The sequence below is a fragment of the Mustela lutreola genome, chromosome 1, assembly GCF_030435805.1.
Source record: "Mustela lutreola isolate mMusLut2 chromosome 1, mMusLut2.pri, whole genome shotgun sequence".
Taxonomy (NCBI): Eukaryota; Metazoa; Chordata; class Mammalia; order Carnivora; family Mustelidae; genus Mustela; species Mustela lutreola.
This window is the reverse complement of record NC_081290.1, coordinates 280,096,637-280,110,611: the sequence shown is the minus strand read 5'-3', so window position 1 is coordinate 280,110,611 and position 13,975 is coordinate 280,096,637. Positions and strand designations below refer to the sequence as shown.

At 44.0% G+C, this 13,975-nt stretch overlaps 1 protein-coding gene across 1 annotated transcript in view; it reads left to right on the top strand.

Annotated features, from left to right (window-relative positions):
- DDB1 (damage specific DNA binding protein 1) overlaps positions 1-13,975 on the top strand; it is a 31,287-nt gene that overhangs the window by 381 nt on the left and 16,931 nt on the right. Inside the window, exons 2-10 of the mRNA XM_059143808.1 lie at positions 1,114-1,262; positions 2,746-2,862; positions 3,213-3,434; positions 5,622-5,736; positions 6,686-6,783; positions 7,553-7,711; positions 8,319-8,402; positions 8,967-9,083; positions 9,688-9,790. Of these exons, the coding sequence (XP_058999791.1) occupies positions 1,114-1,262; positions 2,746-2,862; positions 3,213-3,434; positions 5,622-5,736; positions 6,686-6,783; positions 7,553-7,711; positions 8,319-8,402; positions 8,967-9,083; positions 9,688-9,790 (1,164 nt within the window). The remainder of the gene's footprint in view (positions 1-1,113; positions 1,263-2,745; positions 2,863-3,212; positions 3,435-5,621; positions 5,737-6,685; positions 6,784-7,552; positions 7,712-8,318; positions 8,403-8,966; positions 9,084-9,687; positions 9,791-13,975) is intronic.

Below are 13,975 nucleotides of genomic sequence, written 5' to 3'. Positions count from 1 at the left end.
GGGACCGAGTCCCGGGAATGGAAGGTGCTGGCGGCCGACGGAGCTCCTCCCCGGCCGCGACTTTAAAGAAGCTTTCTTCAGCTCGCGCCTTTTGGGGAGCAAAAGCTGCCCTCGAGGGTCCCCTTTCGTTCTGGGAGGTCACTTGGCCTCGGGGACAGGACGGGTCCACTGGGATGGAGAGCGAAGAAGCGAGTTGATTGTGCCCTGGTGCTTGTGCTTGGGGTGGGCCCCGAGATTGGCCTCGTGTGGTTAGGGGAAGGGGCCGTGGTGATGGCGACTTGGAGGGTCAGAATTTTCTTGTGGGAGAGCCAGGGGGGTGCAGGAGGTGGAGGGATCTGAGGAATGTCCGCACTCCCCCAAAGGAGGAGAGTTCTCTTTGCCGGGGGCTGTTGTTTACTCCAGGGAGCTGTTGAAGAGGAGGGTTTGGACGGCCCAGCCCAGTGCTGGGTTTGCCTTGTTGACTGTGCAAGGATTACAAAGGACACAGATGTCCTGAACCCGGGAATAATCATCTTGATCCACGTTCCCAGCAGAACACGAAGACCTCAAATTTGTATGTTTACGTAAATTCTAATCATGATTCCAAAACAAAACTCTGTTGTTTGCAGAGTGGGAAGCTCTGAGGGAGTGTGGACGCGGGGGTATTGGTAGACTGCAGGGAAGACAAGGGATGTGGACAAAGCGGTGTTTTCATAAAAAGCTCTGGGAATTTGCATTCGTTCTGCTCTGATAAAGATTTTGTGAACATTTAGATAAGGACGGAATGGTGATGTCCACTTTTTCTAATGTTCCGTAGTTAGCTGTCTGCCACTGCTGTAGGAAAAGTCAAATTTGAGGGCACAAAGCCATCTGAAAGGTTTTCACAGTCATTGTCAGTTGAAGGACATGCTACTCTTAGGCCCAGTCCAGTTTTCTTAGTCCGATTAGGGAAGTAGCTTGAATGTATGAAGTGAGACTCTTTGAGGTGCTGGATTTGGCAAGAAGGAAGTGTGAATGGAGGGAGCCAGAGAAATATGTGAAATAAATGAGAATTCTGGTGGTATTTAAGTAGAAGTGATAGGATTATTTAGATACTGTGCTGGCTTCAAAAGTTAGAGGATCTGTTCCTTTCAGGACACTTTACTTCAGCTGAAGACTTGAACCTGTTGATTGCCAAAAACACGAGGTTAGAGATCTATGTGGTCACTGCTGAGGGTCTTCGCCCCGTCAAAGAGGTGGGCATGTATGGGAAGATTGCAGTCATGGAGCTTTTCAGGCCCAAGGTAAGTGCTCTGGGTTGGGCCCAGCGACAAGAACTTAGATAGTTTTACTTTGTTTCACACTTTTGCTTGGGGTGGGTGGAATAAGGTTTAGGAGAGAAAATCATCTCTTATAAATGGGGAGGGTTTCAACTTATATATATATATATATATTTTAAGATTTTATTTATTTACCAGTGAGGGGCAGAGCACACAAGCAGAGAGGGAGAAGCAGGCTCCCTGATGAGCAAGGAGCCCAATGTGGGAATCCATCCCAGGGTCCTGGGGTCATGACCTGAGCCGAAGGCAGATACTTAACCGACTAAACCACTGAGGCGTCCCTCAATTTATATTCTTAAATAAGCTTCTTCAGGGTAGAAGAGAGTCACTAGGAAAAAACTGATCAAGTTGACTTCTTTAGAAGACAAAATTAAAGCATTTTGGAATGTGGGTCACTACTGATCGAGGCTCTAGATTAGGGCAGTCCTGGCTTTATTCCTTATTAATTTTAACTTTGGGTATCACCTAACTTTTCAGAGCCTTATTTGCCTGTCTGCAAAATGGGGATAATTGTAAAATCTCTGGGTTATTATGAAGATGAAATGTTCTTAATAACACAGGAGCTATTACATAGCAAACATTTGTTGTTATGTTAACAGTCATCTTAGTATTATCGTCTTTACTGCAATTGAGATGTTTTCATCCATATTGTTTCATTATAATCTAATTGCATCTGACAGGAATGCAGTGGATTTAAAATTTTAATTGTAACCCTTTGAAAAAATATTTTCTCTTTTGGTGAATAAGTAGGTAAGACTTTGTAGATCCATTTTATTTTATTTTATTTTATTTATTTATTTTTTTAAAGTGAGCTGAAACAAGAGTTTTGGTTGAAAGTCTTTTTTTTTTTTTTTAAAGATTTTATTTATTTATTTGACAGAGATCACAAGTAGGCAGAGAAGCAGAGAGGCAGGCGGAGAGAGAGGAAGGGAAGCAGGCTCCCTGCTGAGCAGAGAGCCCGATGCATGGCTTGATCCCAGGACCCTGGGATCATGACCTGAGCTGAAGGCAGAGGCTTAACCCACTGAGCCACTCAGGTGCCCCATCGTAGATCCATTTTAGCTTCCATTGGTATTCATGTTTTTTTCTTTCTTCAAATAGTTGGAGAGGATTAGAAGGAGACCTCACATTCATCTTTCAGAATTTGAATGGAATGAGTGAGATTAGCTTGAGATGGAAATAGACAAGACATTGTTGTAGGTGGGGCAAAGAGATGCACAATCATCAAAGGGTAGGCTAGGTGTTTACCAGCTTCAGTTCTGGCCTTTTGCACACACCCTAAGGGTGTGTGTATCTGATACGTGTTACCTGCTCGCTGTGGATTTTTCTCTTCAGGGAGAAAAAGTTCTTAAAGAATTTAGCATGCTTAGAGAAAGATGCTTGGAGGCTGGATAGGTATTCTTGTTTCAAAAAGAGCTTCTTTTGATGGTATTATGTTGGTTTCCAGGGGGAGAGCAAGGACCTACTGTTTATCCTAACAGCTAAATACAATGCCTGCATCCTGGAATATAAGCAGAGTGGCGAGAGCATTGATATCATAACACGAGCCCATGGCAATGTCCAGGTGAGGTGGCTGCTTCGGGCTGATGAGAGTTATTTGGATAGAGCTGTCATGACTTGCTAAAGAAAATTGAATGGCTGGGGGCAGCTCTCCCTGTGATCAGAGAAATGGGGAGAAAACACTAAGGGTTTAAACTTTTATGAAGAAAGGAGTCGTCAAGGGACAGGGTACTAATTCATTGAGAATTAGTGTTTTGCGAGAAGGTGTGCACTGACATTTGGGCTCCCTGACATGTCAGTTGGAGGCCACTGGTTTTATTACCACCCCGACAATTATTTTGGGGAAGAGGTGCCCGGTGTCCTCTGTTACTCTGAGTGTTGAGGTTCTTCCCTAACCCCAGTTTTACTTCTCAGGACCGTATTGGCCGCCCCTCAGAGACCGGCATTATTGGCATCATCGACCCCGAGTGCCGGATGATTGGCCTGCGACTCTATGATGGCCTTTTCAAGGTTATTCCGCTAGACCGGGACAATAAAGAGCTCAAGGCCTTTAACATCCGCCTCGAGGAACTGCATGTCATCGACGTCAAGTTCCTATATGGTTGCCAAGCACCTACCATCTGCTTTGTCTACCAGGTACTGGAGCTGGAGGGGAGAGGGAAAAGCTATGTGGCTTCCCATTGTGGGAGTTGATTTTCACTAATTGGACTGTCTGGATTTGGTAGTAGGGCAGGCAGAGAGTTTAATGTATTTGTCCTGAAATGATTTGAACAGCATAATTAATATGGGTCAGATTTCCGTCGCGTCTCTAGTGTGGTAGTACTTAATGAGGCAGGAAGCGCTCTGGCACTGGTAGCAGGTTTTAATCCCAAGATTACATTCTTGTGGACCTTGGAGATTTTATAGGGTGACCCAGTTTGTACTTTGTCTGAGTCTCTTAATGGCATGCCAGGGGATTATTAAAACTTAGCTGTAGAAAAATGATCTAGAAATTGCCCTTATAAGCAAAGAAAAAACGTCTCAGTGATGTTTACTTTCTTATGTCTTCTAAGAAGGGGTTTGCATTTTGTCCAGCACTCACTTTCTGGTGACTCGTTGGCTGCTGACTTCTATTTTAGTCTGTGCCTAAAACTTCAGCAGAGCTGATCCTGGGCAGCTGTTTTCTGAGCCGGATTTGTTAAGTGGGGGTGGGGTGGCAGAGCATCACACCAATTTGCTGTATCGTGGTAAAATCTCAGCCTTTTAACAAAGAGCCATACAGCATGAGGTCATTTCACTTGCATATTGTCGAATAAATGGTGGAAGGAAACATAGTCCAAGTGCTGTGTGTGGGCACATTTGATAGCCGTGTTAAGTATTGGAAACACTGATGTATTTTTGTCTATTTCTTAGTGTCACCGTATGTGCTAGAGTTCAGAGGCTGGTTGGAATGAAGTTCATTTGAATAAGCTTGAAACTACTTCAGGATATTTTGTTTGATCTTGCTCACTGTGCTTTAATGATCAGAGCTGAGATAAAAACTTAAGAATTTCTTTCCTTTCTTCAGTTTTGTAAATATAAGGTTGTTAAAACACTGATGCTGGTTATTCAAGGCTGACTCTGTTCCTGGCCTTAGGGCTGCCAGTTCTGTGAACTATCAGCTTTCGTGTGTGTGTGTGTGTGTGTGTGTGTGTGTGTGTGTTGTGTGTGTCTGTCTGTCTCTCGGGGGCCCAAATCAAACCCCCAGCTTGTACTTGTGAAGTTCAGTCTTAACTGCTGGTTATTGATGAGAAGATCTTTCTACAACTAAAAATGATTATCTTTTGTTTTGTGCCCAAATTCAAATATTGGTGTAAATATTTAGGGACTTACTGTGTGAAAGGTAGTCATTCTGAGGAGCTCTCCTGCCCCGAAACACAGTGTTGAATTCTTTCTGTAACTTCTTAGGCTTTCATCTGGCCTTCGTGGAGCTGTCTCCACTGGCTGATGGTACCCTCCCCATCCTGGTCTTTCCATCTTTCAGAGGTGGCTTTGACAGCCTTAGGACTGATTGGAGTCATGATTCAGAAAAGGAGGGGAACATAGCAGATGCTTAGGTGACTGAGCCACCAGGCGCCCCAAACAAATTTTTTTTTTGTTTGAGATTGACTTTTATTTATTTGACAGAGACACAATGAGAGAGGGAATACAACAAGCAGGGGGAGTGGGAAAGGGAGAAATGGGCTTCCTGCCAAGGAGGGAGCCCAATGCGGGGCTTGATCCCAGGACCCCGGGATCATGACCTGAACCAAAGGCAGACGCTTAACACCTGAGCCACCCAGGCGCCCTGCAATTTTTTTTTTTTTTAAGTAATATTGAGACCCAACATAGGGCTCAACTAACAACCCCAAAATCAAGAGTTGCGTGCTGCACAGACTGAGCCAGGCGCCCCTCAAACAAATTTCTTAGATGTATATTTAGCTTCTCAATGTATGGGTTTTTTTAAAAAACAATTTCATAAGTTCCTTGAGGCCATAGAACATCCATATATCTTACAAGTACCTACAAATACACCTGTGTACGTTGTCTGTCTTATGGTGATTAGTATAGTGCACCAGATTGATTTTTCTAATTCTTAAGCCTATCTTGATTGGTTGAATTGTTAGAAATGCTGGGTCTGAGCCTCCATCTACCCAGTCACAGGCTGAGTTGGTGGCTGTCAACCTACTGATGGGTTGGGATAGTAAGGCCACTGGGATAGGATGGTCAGATAGTGGGTGGTAGTGGCCTGTCCCTTTTAGGTCTCCTTTCTAGTCCAGGCTTCATCCATCCTGAGGGCTAACCTTGCCACCTTTCCCCACCTAGGACCCTCAGGGGCGGCACGTGAAAACCTATGAGGTGTCTCTCCGTGAGAAGGAGTTCAATAAGGGCCCTTGGAAACAGGAGAACGTAGAAGCTGAAGCTTCCATGGTGATTGCAGGTTAGTTGGGGTTTTAGATATGTCCCCTGATCCCAGGCTGGGGCCTGTTCCTTACTCTCGTTCCTACCTCGCCTCTGCTCCTTCATTTCAGTGCTCAGGTGCTGTTATACACACTCCTTACCCGGCAGCCCTGGGGTCTCCTCTGTTTCTGAATGTGCCTTCCTTTGCTCTTCCCGTTTCTGTCTTTGTGATTGTCTCTTTTTCTTTGCTCCTTCGAAAAAGTATAGCTTTCCTTGATCTTAGGATAGAGGGGTTGATTATGAACTGAGATTGATTTGCAAAGTGACATGCAAAAATTATTTCATTTTTGGGCATAACATTTATTTATTTATTTATTTAGGGGGTGGCAATAACATTTAAAAACTGTGAGGGATCTATAGAGTTTACCTAATCTGTTTCACAGATGAGGAAACCTGGCCCCAGGGGCTTGCCCGTGCCTGTGCCGCACTGACAAAGCCTTGGCCTGACTCCAGGCCTCTTTGCTCGCTCTCCTGTATCCTCCCTATGACCTTATGTTGTCTCATCTAGGAGAGAAATCTAAATTTCTCAAGTGAGAATTGGCTTTTCTAAATGGTGGCCCCAATCATGGGGAAATTAAATTAAGGAACAAGTGGGGGGAAAGCTTTGAGTTAGAAAGGACCAAAGTTTAGGTGAGAAAAGGGGAGGAATCCAGGCGGAAGAACACAGAGAGGTCTCCCCACCCCTAGAAACTGAGAAATACCGAAAGAGTGACACTAAAAACATCACCCGGGTTAGATAATGCCAGCCTGAAATTTCTCCGACAGCAGTCTCAGTTAAAGACTATCATGTTCCGGACTTTGATGTCTTTTTTAAAAAGAATGATTATCTTAAGGTTTGCCTCAGAGTTGGCTGGATGGGTGCCCTTGCTGCTGCAGGGCTTGGCAGGTCCAAAGTGCCGAGCATTCTAACGCTGCCCTCTCTCCTGCAGTCCCAGAGCCCTTCGGAGGGGCCATCATCATTGGACAGGAGTCCATCACCTACCACAATGGAGATAAATACCTGGCGATTGCCCCTCCTATCATCAAGGTGAGCAGCAGTCTTTTACCTTCCTGATTTTTCTCTCGTTCTTCCCCTGCTTCTCTCTCTCCCCCCATTTGTCAAAGGGACAGTAACGTCTACAGATGTCTGTCATACCGTTTGCTGTGAGTGAGAGAGAACTGTGGTAGTCGTTGGGAATACAAGGAGAGACTGGCCTGGTTTTGCTTGCTGAGAGCTTGCTTGCTAACTAAGATAAAGAAGTACTAACCCAAGTAGGTTTACCCTTTCCACCAGCTGGGACAAGAAGGGAAGAATTTTGCAAATTTTATTGAATGTTTTCAGAGCTCAGGTCATGCGAAAGGTAGCATAGCGATCAGTTGTATAGACTTAAAAAACTAGTTCTAAAAGTTTCAAACCTTAATGTTTCATGTTGTAAGAATCAATACAAAATTCAGTTAAACGGTACATAGCAATGTGGTAGTATTGGCAGGGGGAGGTAATTAGTAGTAGTGAGGAAATAACAAAATCTGTGGGGGTATCCACAGTCTGGTGACTACTTAGAGTGCTTCCTGCTTTCTGCGGATTTCTGTGTTCCAGTGGAATAATACGTGTATAACCACTTAAGGTACATTGAGTTTCTCAGAAAGTTATCTTCAGAAGAACATGTCCTCATCTTCAGTCACACATGTAGTCCTAGCTAAGTGTATTCCTTGCTCCTGAAATGGCTGGGTTTGGTGAAGGGAGTGGCTCACAAGGGTTTGCACTTTGCTTGTGGGAGACACACAATCTCTACTGACCATGTCTTCCCTCTTGGCAGCAAAGCACAATTGTGTGTCACAATCGTGTGGACCCCAACGGTTCCCGCTATCTGCTGGGAGACATGGAAGGACGGCTCTTCATGCTGCTTCTGGAGAAGGAGGAACAGATGGATGGCACCGTCACCCTCAAAGATCTCCGTGTGGAGCTCCTCGGAGAGGTAGGGCTGTCCCTGCTCTGTCGCGTTCTCCTAGGGGTGGCGGATGTGGGAATGTGACTCACAGTGTGAGCGCCGTGAGCTTGGTAGTACTTAGCCGCCAGCAACAGACGGTCAGTCCTGCTGCGGAGGGAGGTTTCTGAATAAGTGACATGTGGGAGAATCTCACAGGCAGGTGGGCACTACCTCAGGCATCAAAAGGAAGAGCTAAAGGATGCCATTCGGAATTAAAGATTAATTTAATGCTGATATTCAGTTCTAGGAATAGGTTCCCCGAAAAGTTGAAGAATCAGGCAGTGAATTTTAGAGGTTGCTAATTACTCAGAGGAGACTGGAGCCATTGGGGCTAAAATGATCATTTGGAGCAGGCACCTGTGAGAGAAAGTGTAGCTTTTTCTGACTGTAAGGATGTGATAGATGGGAGTCACAAGCCTCAGAGGTTTAGGAACGTTTACTCAGTGTGACGTGGAGATTTGAAATGGAGAATAGTTTCAGCACTCATGGCTGCAGCTGTTCATTTGCCTAGCAGATGTCGAGGAGGGGGTTTGACATGTCGGGCTCCCATGGGGTGTTTGTTCTGATGTCTCTCGTGCCCTTGATTCTCTTCTAGACCTCTATTGCTGAATGCTTGACATACCTCGATAACGGTGTTGTGTTCGTTGGGTCTCGCCTTGGGGACTCCCAGCTTGTGAAGGTGAGAAGACGTGTTCTTCTTCCTGTGTACTTTACCGCCTTCACTGCTGCTTCATCAGGCTTCTGTGTTGGGAGCATCGCGGAATCTTTAATTCCTCAATGCCCGTACTACTCAGCTTTCTCCTTGACTGATTTCATGTCCTCCCTGACTAGCTCTTTGTCTTAAAGTTTCATTCAACAGATGTGCCAGGCAGAGTGCTGGGCTCAGCAGATACAATTATGAACAAGACCCAGCTGCTACCTTCAGATAGGTCATAGTCTAGTGTGCCGGACCCCTCTAGAAAACAAAAGCTTCCTACCTTCCCTGCAGAAAAATGCATGTGAGCATTTTGCATTAATTTCCAAACTAACAAAGCTACTTTGAAATCCATCCACAGGACTGACTGATTAGTAGGTCTCCTGTAGGCCAGCTGTGTTCCTTAGTAAGCAGTTCCCCTCCAGAAGCATGCAGTGGAGCACAGGAAGGCAGATCTAATAGGACTGAGAGTTTCCTTTGGATGATAACCATCTCTTTAGAGTGGATCTCTTAGGAGCATTCCAGGACTAACTGTGTTTTTCCTCTTAGCTGAACGTTGACAGCAATGAACAAGGCTCCTATGTAGTGGCCATGGAAACCTTCACCAATTTAGGACCCATTGTGGACATGTGCGTGGTGGATCTGGAGAGGCAGGGGCAGGGGCAGGTAAGGAGTTCATCCCAGAAGTGAATAGTTGATACACCTGCCCACTCAAAGCATGTCCTTCTAAATTTGCCTATTTGGAGTGGGGAGTGCCCAGTGAAGACAACTTTCAAGAGCCTCACTCACTAATCCCAATGATGCAAGGATAACTTCTATTTATCGAGTGTATCTCTTGGTCTGTGGTACAGATCTACCTCATCCATGGTCACATGAGCACCCTAATTAGATAGGAATTCTTGACCATTTCAGAAGAGAGGAGGCTGGGGACTGGGAAAGATCAAGTACCTTGTCCAAATTTACATAATCTCCAAGTCACAGGTGTGTCTGGCTCTAGATCCTGTGTTCTTTCTAGTAAACTAGGTTCTAAGGGTGGAAGCCAGCTTGCTAGGAGCAGTGGTAGTTGCTTTTCACTGCTTGAACTAGAACATCCTGCTGCTTCGTAAACTTGGGGACATGGAAATCAGTCTCTTGTTAAGTCTGTTTCCTCAAAACTAGCTCCACTGAAAGGGTCTTTGGGATTAGGTATAGCTTAATTATTTCCTGGGCATCGGTATGATGGCCCCGGGCTCTGGAGGGAGGTATTGAGAAACCTTCTCTCTGCTTGCAGCTGGTTACTTGCTCCGGGGCTTTCAAGGAAGGTTCCTTGAGAATCATCCGGAATGGAATTGGAATCCATGAGCATGCCAGCATTGACTTACCAGGCATCAAAGGTAAACTTTTGGTAGACATAGGATGCAAATCTTATTTGAGTAACCTTGGCCTTTGGCTTCATTATGCATTGTGAAGGCACGTGGGTGGGAGCTAGAGGAAAGGTCACATGAAGAGTAAAAGTCATAATGACAAATAAGGGGCAGAAGCTTAAACTTATTTAAAAGTACCAAAGTCAACTTGAAAATATGTATTATTGACCAGTCTTGTATAATGGAGTAGAGAAATGGAAAGGGAAAGTTTGTAAGTTAAATTTGATGATGTTTTAAAGGAACTGATAGAATTCCTGAGAAAAGAGGAAACTGAGAATATCCTACAAAGGTGTAAGTGTAAAGGTAGTAACTTTTTTTTTTTTTTTTAAGATTTTATTTATTTATTTGACAGAGAGAAATCACAAGTAGATGGAGAGGCAGGCAGAGAGAGAGAGAGGAAAGCAGGCTCCCTGCTAAGCAGAGAACCCGATGTGGGACTCGATCCCAGGACTCTGAGATCATGACCTGAGCCGAAGGCAGCGGCTTAACCCACTGAGCCACCCAGGCGCCCCAAGGTAGTAACTTCTAGAACAGAAATACAAAGCTAAATTCCAGGAGAACTATAATAATTAAAAAGATCAAAGAAAAAAAAAAGATCAGAGATAGACTACATAGTGGAAGACTTCTGTGATATGTAAGTAGTAGACATGACTCAGGATGCTGTGGCATCTGCACGAGTGTCTGATATTCTGACATGTTGTAGCAGTAAATGTGAATGCGCTGCACTCGCCTGTTGTAAGAAAAAGATCAGATTAGATCATAAAGCAAAACAATCAATCCGAAAACAAGACAATCAGAAAACAAGACAATTAGAAAAAGATATTTAGACTATCAGGAGATGAGAGGATTGGAACAGATAAATAGAGGTTTATGAATTAGAAAGGAAGAGCTGAAAGTACAAAATCCAGGAAAGTTGGCTGAAAACTAGACAATGAGATTTCATTAAGGCAGCAGGATATAAAATTAATTTACTGAAATCAGCATTCATGCGCAAACGCAGTCCATTTGAAGGTATAGTGGAGGGAAGGAGCTATTTACGATAGTAATAAAAAGGCAAAATACCAAAGAATAAATTGTTTTAAAAGATTTTTATTTATTTGTCAGAGAGAGAGAGAAAGTGCGCGCACGCCACAAAAGCTGGGGAGTGGAGGCAGAGGGAGAAGCAGGGGAGCCTGATGTGGGGCATAATCCTAGGAGCATGACCTGAGCCGAAGGCAGACACTTAACCAACTGAGCCATCTAGGCATCCCAACCGAGGAGTAAATTTAACAAGAAATGTAGAAAACCTATACAGGGAAAACTTTGAAGTACTTAAGGATTCAAAGGATAGATTGATCAAATGAAAAACATACCAAGGGTCCTGTAAATTAAATTATAAAGCGGTCTCTCTTTGACCAATTTTTTTTTTTTTAAAGATTTTATTTATTTCAGAGAGAATGAGAGAAAACACAAGTTGATGGAGGGTCAGAGGGAGAAGCAGACTCCCCACTGAGTAAGCCTCATGTGGGTCTTGATCCTAGGACCCCAGGGTCATGACCCAAGCCAGAGGCAGGGCTTAACCAACTGAGCCACCCAGGCGCCCCTTGACCTGTTTATTTTTGCACTTAATGTGTATGGATAGAAATATCAAGAGGTTTTCTTTTCTTGAGCTAGATAAGCAAGAGTCCAAATGGAAAAAGGAAGAAGAAAAGCCAGAAAGACTTAAAAGGAGCAGCAAGACAGGACTAGCCCTATCAGATATTAAAACATACCATTAAGCCTTAGTAGATAAAAGTGTGGTTTTGGTTCACTAATAGGCAGAGTTCCTTGAGCAGACTGAAAAATCCAGAAATTTTAAAAAAGTCCAGAAGTAGACACAGTTACATGTGGGAATTTAGTGTACAGTGGTGGTGGTGTTTCAGCTCAGTGAGATAAAGATAATTTTTAAAAAATAAATGTTTTTTTTTTAAGTTTTTTTAATGTTTTGTTTATTCATTTAACAGAGAGGGAGAGTACAAGCAGAGAGAGCAGCAGGCAGAGTGGGAGGGAGAAGCGAGCTCCCTGCTGAGCCAGGAGCCGGATGGGGGACTCCATCCCAGAACCCTGGGATCATGACCTGAGCCGAAGGCAGCCCCCCCCCCTTTTTTTTTTTAAGTTTTTATTTATTTATTTGACAGAGATCACAAGCAGGCAGAGAGGCAGGCAGAGAGAGAGGAGGAAGCATGCCCCCCGCTGAGCAGAGAGCCCGATTCGGGCTCGATCCCAGGACTCTGATATCATGACCTGAGCCGAAGGCAGCGGCTTAACCCACTGAGCCACCCAGGCGCCCCTGAAGGCAGCCCCTTAATGAACTGAGCCACTCAGGCGTCCCAGAATAAATGGTTTTTAATAAATGGTGTTCCCAGTTATCAACTGGGAAGATATGTTTGGATCCGTACTGTACTTTGTGTACCTTGCTAGAACCCAAATGTAAAAAGGAAGTCATACAAAGGTTGAAAGAAAAGGTTATCAGATTCCTTTATGATCTTACAGTGGAGAAGGCCTTTTAAACTGTGACTCAAAGTGTAGAAGCGAAGTGAAAGATTGGTTAATTCAGTGACCTGAAATGCTTCTCCATGGCAAAAACAAAACACTGTAAGCTGTCCTAAGAAATGCAATCCAGATAAAAACGTTTGTAGTTCTTCTTACAGACAAAGGCTTCATCTCCCTAATTGATTGAAGTACTTTGACAAAGAAGGTCACCAAAATTCTTGCCCCCAGATGGCAAAGGGCATGTGTGGACGGGTAACAGGCCTCACTTGTACTAAGGGAGATGCAAATCCAAACTGAAGAGTGAAACCATTCTTTACCAGGTGACCAGAGTCCAAAAGTTTGACAGCACTGTGTTGGTGAGGCCCAGAGGAAATAAGCAGGCTTGTTGGTAGCATCTGCCAAAACTGCGTCTGCATTTAATTTAATGAGTTCTAGACAATCCAGATTGTAAGTGTGTCCCTCCTAGACCTTCATAAAGACAGCGTGATGTAAAGATAAGATCATTTTTTGTGGCATTGTATGCAAAATAGTGAAAGAATGGCCATCAGTGGAGACTTAAAACTGGTACATCTGTCATTAAATGCTGTGTAGCTCGAAAGCAAGGTACTGTTCCGTGGTGATAAGGGCTTTAGTATAAAATGGAAAAACGTAGCATAGAACGTTATATGGTGGACTGTTTTATACATGTGTATATGTGAGTGTGTGTAACTTTTTAAAAATTTTATTTTTTACTATTTTAAAAAATATTTATTTATTTGTCAGAGAGAGAGAGCGCACATGTATTTTTTTAAGATTTTATTTATTTGAGAGAGACAGTGAGAGAGAGAATACAAGCAGGGCAGGGGGAGTGGGAGAGGGAAAAGTAGGCTTCCCACAGAGCAGGGAGCCTGATGATGTGGGGCTTGATCCCAGGACCCTGGGATCATGACCCAAGTTGAATGCAGGTGCTAACAACTGAGCCACCCAGGTGCCCCTAAATTTTATTTTATTTATTTATTAAAGATTTTATTTAGTTATTTGACAGAGATCACAAGTAAGCAGAGAGGCAGGCAGGGAGAGGGGGAAGCAGGCTCCCTGCTGAGGCTTTAACCCACTGAGCCACCCAGGTGCCCCCTTAAATTTTATTTTTAAATGATCTGTGTATCCAACGCAGGGCTCAAATCCACGACCTAAGATCAAGAGTCGCACACTCCACCAACTTAGCCAGCCAGGCACCCCTGTATTTGTATCTGCTTATAAAACAGTGACTACCGAATTCCTAAAATTAAAAAAAAAAATTTTTTTTCGGGGCACCTGGGTGGCTCAGTGGTTTGGGCTGCTGCCTTCGACTCCGGTCATGATCTCAGGGTCCTGGGATCGAGCCCCGCATCGGGCTCTCTGCTTCACAGGAAGCCTGCTTCCCTCTCTCTCTCTCTCTCTCTGCCTACTTGTGATCTCTGTCTGTCAAATAAATAAATAAAATCTTTAAAAAAAAAAATTTTTTTTTCAAGAATGAACAGGAGACTATTGATGATTTATTTGGGGGATGGGTTTCAGGGAGAGGTATAGGAGTGAAACTTCTGTGTACACATTTTAAAGATAAATTTTGATTTTGAGGGGCGCCTGTGTGGCTCAGTGGGTTAAGGCTCTGCCTTCGGCTAGGGT